Source organism: Morchella sextelata (genome assembly GCF_020137385.1).
Source record: "Morchella sextelata strain SCLS chromosome Unknown scls_8, whole genome shotgun sequence".
Lineage (NCBI taxonomy): Eukaryota > Fungi > Ascomycota > Pezizomycetes > Pezizales > Morchellaceae > Morchella > Morchella sextelata.
Genome location: NW_025408623.1, coordinates 135,000 through 143,586, shown reverse-complemented (window position 1 = coordinate 143,586; position 8,587 = coordinate 135,000). Strand labels below are relative to the sequence as shown.

General features: G+C 44.4%; 1 protein-coding gene across 1 annotated transcript; it reads left to right on the top strand.

Moving 5' to 3' along the window:
• Positions 1-3,169: 3,169 nt before the first annotated feature.
• On the top strand, positions 3,170-8,276 carry H6S33_012275 (uncharacterized protein; the record flags this gene model as incomplete). The annotated part of the gene is made up of 10 exons (XM_044843937.1): positions 3,170-3,310; positions 3,365-3,390; positions 3,453-3,640; positions 3,697-3,753; positions 3,852-3,954; positions 4,016-4,229; positions 4,301-4,720; positions 4,775-4,855; positions 4,914-4,943; positions 5,007-8,276. The coding sequence occupies 10 exons, from the start codon at positions 3,170-3,172 to the stop codon at positions 8,274-8,276; spliced, it is 4,530 nt and encodes a 1,509-aa protein (XP_044694924.1).
• Positions 8,277-8,587: the final 311 nt, after the last annotated feature.

Genomic DNA, 8,587 nt, shown 5'->3' with positions numbered 1-8,587 from the left:
GAACTCTGGGGCGTAGTTCCTTTACTTATTCTTTCTTTCAGCAAGTTTTTGGCCAATCAGTACCCGTCATTTGCGAAATTATTCCGTCATGGCCTTTTATATTATAGGAGATATTAATTGCAATGATGCTTACGACTGGTGGCCGAGAAAACAATGTCACTCATGATCATGATTGAGCACAAATAATACGCCTCCTTTAATTTCAGATAGACTCTAACATGCGTCTCGGGCCAGTTATAAGGGTTTGATCGGCCTTGATAGCAAAACTGAACGCTGACCGGTTCCGGGCGGTAACAATGTGTGATGTTTTTATTGATCGGTTGCCTTGAGTCCATTGATTATATTCGACTTCTCCTGGTAGATTCTAGATCTAACACCCTCTGATATGTTGTCCTCCACTTTCAATCCCATCTTATAAAAGTACCTGCATGGTTCTAATTCGCTTGCATGGATTTGCGCAGAAACCGGGAATAAACCAGTCATTAGAAAGATATGCTGCCCGATTTTTCTACCTAGATTGGTTTTCTTCCTAAGTTCTATTATGTGGGTGGATTGGTCTCACAATCTATCACTCGTTTATGAGGTCGCGTCGGCCTACGTACCAAGTACCCGCCAAATATATACTTTATCTTACCTACTCCATATGCTCGACTTACTATTACCCGGGTCCTATCAATAGGCATTTTGGCTGATTAAAACATGAGATAAGCCTCACCTGTGCCTGAGGATATATATGTCGTTTGTCCTTGGAGATTTAAATATTTAACTACCTATATATCAGTACCAAGTATCCTATAACTAGGATTTGAAGAGGGGGGAGCAGGGCGCCAGGGTCGGCTGTTTTAGCGAGGCTAAATCTTGTTTCGCCTTGTAATATCCCCGCACTGCACTCTTCTTTTAACTTGTGATTTTTCAGCTCCATGGGATAGAAGTCGTGGCAGTCTGGGAACGTAGACAAGTGCCAAGATATGGTTTTCTTCCATGCACGAAGCGGCACCTCATCGAGCAAGCTGAGACATCTACAACCCTAATTCGTGAGAATCTTTCCGTTCCTAATTTGATAGGATGTTTGCTTCTAGACTGACTATAAGAACATCTCTTCCCATGTCAGTACAGTATTTTTGATTGCATACATGTATGTATGTAGGTACTGGTGAAGCCCAATCTGCTAGACAACCAAAGTAATAACATAATTTAATTTGCGATAGTCGTACATGTAACTTTAACGATGAATGAAGGATGTACCTACACGTATCATGTGTACTCTAGGGTACTCTACTCTAGCATGTAAGCTATCTATACATGTACTCTACATACAGTATTGTACTCTATGTCTAAGGTATGGTCTCTACAAGTCACAATGCTCGCTAACGTCAGGATAGGCTCGATATCCGTCCCGAACTCGATATCAAGGAACCCCAGGTTTCACGCTCTGTGCTACCTTACATAGTGAGTTTTCTCAATAACGTGGCATAAGAGAATGTGTGATTGCCGATCAGGTTAAGGTTTGTGGCGCTACATTTGTCTGGGACAACGAGGCCAGATCTAGTTAGAGGATGTGTAGAGTAGGTACATGTACTCTACATGTAGGTACATGTCTCTACTCTCGGCGCGCGCACTTCATCATTCCTCCTCCAGAGTGCAGCAAGTCACAAAATTTTAAAACTCATCAAAAACCAACCCCTTCGATGATGTCTTGCGGTTCGGGCATAGTCGTATAATATTTGGCCAACGAATACCTTGAAACGCATTGTTTACTTTAGAAGGAAATTGATCTACTTGGACATCGACACCTACCGCTGGCAATATGTTATGTCGGCTGTTACACATTTGTCTCCGCCCTATAAAATCTCTAAAGTAGACATATCGGATACCCTGTATCTTGGCGCTGTAGAGATTTCTGGAGGGATTGCCAGATAGTTGTTGTCATTACATACTTTTCGTGAGAGTAAAAGCGAACACACGAATTTTCTGTATCATCGCTAATTTTGATGGGCTCGCTAGAATCGAAGATCTGTTTCATATCAGCTGGAAGATCTCTAAAGTGAAGAGAAATCTGCAAGATTATTGGGGCAGTTAATTGAGCGCAGATACATGTAGCCAAAGGTTGCGGAAACCAAGTAAGTAAATAGAGTACATATATGATGCTTTTTGATGCCAGTAGTACATACAAGGCCAAGAGCTGTCATGTGTACTCCAAGAGTATTCAGGTTATTCGAAAAGCACCTACATACATACATGAGTTTTATTTTCGGGTTTGTGTGAGATTTGTCTCACTTCGAAGTAAGTCTTCTTCCAATACTACACTTACCCGACGTTTAGATAAACCTCGGAAAAAAATATTGAAGTAGGAAAAATCGGCAAGTCACGCGAGAGTTTGACCAAAATGACCAGGAAACAACACTATTAATATACTGACTCTATGTAGATAATAATTCAGGGAGTTCGATCGCGTATTGGACTAACTAGTCAAACAAGGAATGGTATATAGAGATGCATTTCCTTGGCTTTAGTCAAGTAAAACCGTGAGGGGACGCTGCGCGTGTTACATTCGCACACACGTGTCGATTACACTCAGTGCTTGATTTTGAGATAAGGTTGACAATAGTAAGGGACGCAGGGCTTCAAAGTGCCTCGACGGGTATCTGGATAATTAATTGGAGATATGGCATCAAAAATCCCTATGCCCGAGCGCTCACTGCCATCGAAATATTACATAGAAGATATCCCAGTGGGGCGATCCCTGTCTGTATTGAAGATTAACGTAGGAATATGTTTTACTCCTATCACACGCTACCAGTCCGTTTGGCCCATGCATCCCTATTTGTCCCTGTTTCCGAATCACGTATCAACACATGTGCAGAATTGGATGAGCAAAGCATGTTATGAAGTTAGAAGAGGGAGAAGCGCATGCAGGAATTCAAAGTTGCCTTTACCGCCCTAGTATTGGATGGTTCGATAACTGGATCTTTCGCATGACGATGGAAGCTCCTTAGTAGTCCACTAGGTATGTCCGGGAAGATCCGAGCTGTCTTTTAAAGAGGCGTAATTGTCCTGGTGTATTTCAAAGGGAATTCACCCCCCCAAAGTACCATTTTAAACTTAAAATTTCAACGAAAAGAGCTTCTGCACCTACTGTTTCAACAAACCCTTAAATAGTCCATGAGGGATGGACTCTCATACTATGGGTCGAACTCTTGTCGAGATAGGCTTCGAGGGGTTTGAAGCAAAGGAGAAGACCACTTGGATACACAACAAAGGTGTTAGGGATGTTTTAGAGGAACATCTTGATAGATTCCCGCCATTTGATGTATGTTTTTAACCATAAATCTCTTGGAGCTTTTTTCCTAACATTGGGGAACAGAGACATATTCGCTCAAGACTGTTCTCGTATATTTCACCAAATGTTATCACGTACTCGCTGATATCGCATTCTGATTAATTTCTGTTAGATACGGTCCAGACCTTGAACACGATCAAAAATTAGTGCTTTCAAAAAGTTTTGATTTTAATGGATTTGGCAATTTTCCTAAGATCTTTGATCATCTAAAATCTGGTTCGACCATCGATTACGAGACTGTTTTCAGAAGACATAACTGCCAGTGTTTAAGATGTTCCAAGGATGTACCTACACCTTGCGGTGAGTCACTCCTTACTATTCTTCAATGGATAATTTTCTAAACACCAATGGTGAAGGGCGGGTGCTTTTAGACGTTACTTTGGGCTACTTCGTGCAGGAACCCACTAAGGCAGGTAAGTCCAGAAATCGCAACACTAGAATAAGGCACGAGATCCTTGTTTGATCAAGACCCCGATAGATTGCGAGAATTTTTAACGTTGGTGGTATTTAGATTATGATGATGAGAACACTTCCAGCGCAGAGTCGGGTTCAAAAACAATAAAACCACTCAAGAGAGAGTTCTCATTTGCTGGTGATAAAATCCACTTTCCGGGGTAAGTGGCTCAGAAATCTCTGTTCTTCTATATTTAGTTTGCAATTAACACTCTTTTAAAGATCTGGGGAATTCGAAATGGCCTTGATAAATCTTCGGATGGTGTGTTATCAAGACTCACAAGGGGTTGGACGCTTAGAAACGTTTCGTTTTGGGCCAGCAAAACAACCCGAGGTGCATCAAACGCCAATGGCCTACGTGATGTCGGAGGTAAAGTTGTTAGATACAAATTGGAACGAGATCATCCGTAAATGCAGGCGGATCTTGTCAGGATTGGTGAGTTGGAGATCAACAAGTTTATTTTAAAAATAACCGGACCGAAGAGTTGCTAACAATGGTTTATAAAGAATCGGGGGGTCTTAGAGGATGACAAATTTCAAGATAGAAAGCTAGTTCGGAAAATGGTTAAATATGCCAAAACCTTTGAGCAGCTCCATCGCGTCTACCAACAACAATCGGAAGCATTGCATGATATGATTTCAAACCTTTCAGAGAATGAAATTTGGTTCGACATCAGTCGGCCTCCTACAGAGCCTATCCCCCCCAGAAGTCAACAAGGAAACCAATCGCGAAAACCCACAGATTTTACTGTAGCCGATTTCTCTTCTCTAAGTCCTCCTACATTAACTGAGCAACAGCATCCGCAACAACCACGAAAAAAGCTCAAACAGATCAAGGACATGGAGAAGATTCTGTTCAAGTTCGACAAGATTGGAAAGACTATCGAAGACCAACTCCTCAGAGAGACTCGGGATCTTATCGAAAGAGTAATTTGTATAAAATCCTCCATTTTTCTCGAAATACTGACGTAGGATGTTTAGACACATAATATTATATCCATCGACGAGGCTTACAGGTCAAGAGATATGAATGAAAGTGTCAAAAGATTGAGTTGGATAACTGTGGGTCCTAGCTATCCATATATCTGAATAAGGCTGATCTAACAAATACCTGTTCAAGTTTATATTCTTACCACTCTTATTTGTTGCGGTAAGCTCTCATTTATTATACAAGAAGATATACTCTTAATATTACATACTTACGATTTGACAGAGTTTGTTCGGAATGAACATCAACATATTAGAAAACAACCCAGGCTGGTTTTATTATCTAGAAATTGCGATACCGATGTTTTTCTTCATCATGATTGCAGTTGCGTTCTTGAAGCATTGGAAAAGCTTACGGGACCCCCAAACCTGGCACAACCTTTTGATAACCCGCAAAAAGGTCAATAAAATGATTGCTCCTGTAAAGGCCGTCCGAAAAAGTCTATTTGTCCGAGAGAAAGTGTATGACTTGGAGCAAGGATTTGCGAATGGGAGAGATGAACAATTGATTGCGGCAATTGACGCTGGTGATGGGGATCTAATAAAGGAGTTGTTGGCTCGTACTAATAAAAATACAAATATGCCAGTTCGAGCATTAGTACGAGGACACTGTGAGGGAGCAGAGCGATTCATCGAACACCGAGATAGTACCACGGCACCGACGAGCGGACGAACACCTTTGCAAGCAGCGGCAGCAAGCGGTAGTATAGGAACTGTTACCCGCTTACTCGAGCTTAAACAAGATGTCAACGCGCCACCAGCCAACAATGACGGTCGTACGGCCCTACAAGCGGCGGCAGAGAAAGGGCATATACATGTTGTTGTGCTACTTATTCAGTACAGGGCCAATGTAAATGCGGCAGCAGGGATGGTTGGTGGACGAACCGCTTTACAAGGGGCAGCAGGGGGAGGACATTTGGAGATAGTTGAAACGCTACTTAACAATGGGGCGGAGTGCAACATAGCTCCCGCAGAGTTCAATGGACGAACGGCATTACAAGCCGCAGCAGAGAATGGGTGGGTTGATATTGCTAGGAGACTCGTTGATTCGGGAGCTCGTGTAAACGCAGCGCCTGGGAAGCATGGAGGACGTACAGCCATTCAGGCAGCTGCCGAGGGTGGAAATCTGGAAATGTTCAAGCAATTGTTGAGAATTGAGGCCGACTTCAACGCAGCCCCGGCCCACACGAATGGACGCACAGCACTACAGGCGGCAGCAGGAAGGGGGCACTTGGAGATTGTCAATATACTTCTCAATCATGAGGTTGATTGCAACGAGCAGCCAGCACCCGTGGACGGTCGTACATCATTACAAGCATCGGCTGAAGGAGGCTATTTAAATGTGGTACAGCTCTTACTCGAGTCTGGGGCCGATCCTAACGCAGCTCCATCTAAAGAAAAAGGGTGTACAGCACTACAGGGAGCAGCAAGAAATGGACATGAGGAGATTGTTAAGCTTTTGATCAGCTATAAAGCCAAGGTGACAGAGGAGGAAGGCTCAGCAGCATTACAAGCAGCCGCAAGTGGAGGCCACCACGAAATCGTCGAGATATTGATCAGTAACCAAGCTCCAATCAACTACTTGGGATGCGGTAATGTCTTACAAGCCGCAGCCCATGAGGGGCATCAGCATGTGGTTGAGCTGTTAATTAGCAAGGGGGCTGATATTACTGCAACTTCAACTGCAATGGGTGGAGTAAATACAGCATTTATGGCAGCCATAGAAAAAGGACATCGTGGGATTGTTAAGTTACTGATGGAGAAAAACGAAAATTCCTACGACCTACCGGACGCCCTTCTATTAGCAGCCATGAAGAAACAGGAGGACATTATATCCCTCTTGATAAAACAGGAAGCCGATATAGATCAGATCGGAGTAAACGGACGTACAGCACTTCAAATGGCGGCCGGGAAAGCACAGAAAGAAACAATGCAAATACTGATACAAAAAGGAGCGAAGGTAAACACACCAGCCGCGCTAGAAGGGGGCCGCACAGCAATCCAGGCAGCCGCGGAAGGCGGGCACAATGAGATAATTGAGTTTTTGATTAAGGAGGGAGCTACCATCAGTGTTGTCAACGACTTACCAGCAACCAACGGCGGACGGACCGCTCTCCAGGCAGCAGTGGAAGGTGGAAATATTGAAACGATCGAGCTATTGATCAGCAAGAAGGCCGAGATTAACGCCGCACCAGCACCACGAAACGGTCGTACTGCATTACAAATTGCTGCAGGGAGTGGAAAGACAAGACTGGTGATGCAGTTGATCAATGAGGGAGCAGACGTCAACGCAGCATCGGCGATAGTAAATGGTCGGACGGCGCTCCAGGCGGCCGCAGAAGGGGGATACAAAGCAACTGTTGAGCTCTTGATTAGGGAGGGTGCTGAGGTTAACGAAGTACCTTCAGCAAACAACGGGCGTACAGCGTTACAAGCGGCTATTGAAGGAGGGAATAGGGAGACTGTTGATCTATTGATCAGTAACGGTGCAAACGTGCACGCGGCGCCGGCAGATGAGAAAGGGTTCACCGCACTCCAAATCGCAGCAAAATGTGGAGATCAAAAACTAGTCAAATTGTTGATCGAGAAGAAGGCCAATGTAAACGCCGCGCCGGCAGCATACGGGCTCACAGCATTGCAGGCTAGTGCAATAGAAGGGCATCTTGCGATTGTACAATTGCTGCTAGAAAAGGGAGCAGATATCAATGCAGCGCCAGCAGCAAAGGGTGGATTAACAGCTTTGCAAGCCGCTGTAAAAGGCGGTTACATGGGCATCATACAACTGCTAATAGACAAAGGGGCTGCCATCAATGCCGCGGCAGCAGAGATGGGGGGACGAACAGCCTTACAGATTGCTTCAGAGAAGGGAAACATGGAGATTTTTAACTTCCTACTGGAAAATAAGGCAGATGTGGACGCCATGCCGGCAACATATGATGGGCAGACAGCATTGACAGCTTGTGTTGAAGGAGGTCATATGGGTATCGTCAAGATATTACTGCATATGGGAGCAAATGTCAACACTCCGTCAACAAGTGATCGTCGTACAGCTCTCCAAATCGCGAAAGAACGTGGGTTCGCGGATATTGCTCAGCTGCTTATCGAGAAAGGAGCCATTCTCGATACTATACCTATAACGGTCGATGAACATCCCACGAAGGAGGGAATCGAGGAGATCGAAAATCCTCCCACCATGCAGATTGAGAGAGGACAATTGTTGCCGGGGGGAGCCCTCGATGGCAGAAGACACCGGATAGGAATGAGAGTGAAGATGGGAATGAAGCGAGAGAAATCGTCAGGGACTTCTGGAGATTTACAAGGGGAGCCCGAGGCTTTGACCCAGCAAAAGAGGGCATCGACATCAGGGAGTGCATTGGGTATAAAGCCGGAGATGCCAGTACCTGATGATGGCCGAGGGCATAGGGGAAGTATGTCGATGTCTGGGGGATTGCGGCGGGATGCCTCGAGGACTTCTAGTAAAGTAGGGAACTCATGAAGCAATTTCATGTAAGTGGAATAACCTATATGTTTTCCATCCCTGTGTTCAACAACAACCTTTGGAATTGAGTGTGCTAACGGTACGCCCTAATGACAGGCATTATTGTAAATATTATGAAACTAAGGGTGTGAAAGATAGGATTTTATGGTTAACTGGGTGGGTACTGTTTTTTTTTCTGGGCGGTTATTTGTTTATTGCACTCTGGGTAGATTTGAGCCCTACACTTAACGACACGGCTGTAGGGATGATTGATGGAGAGAAGGATTTGGCTGGACCGGAATGTCTTTCTACCGATTTCCCACATATAG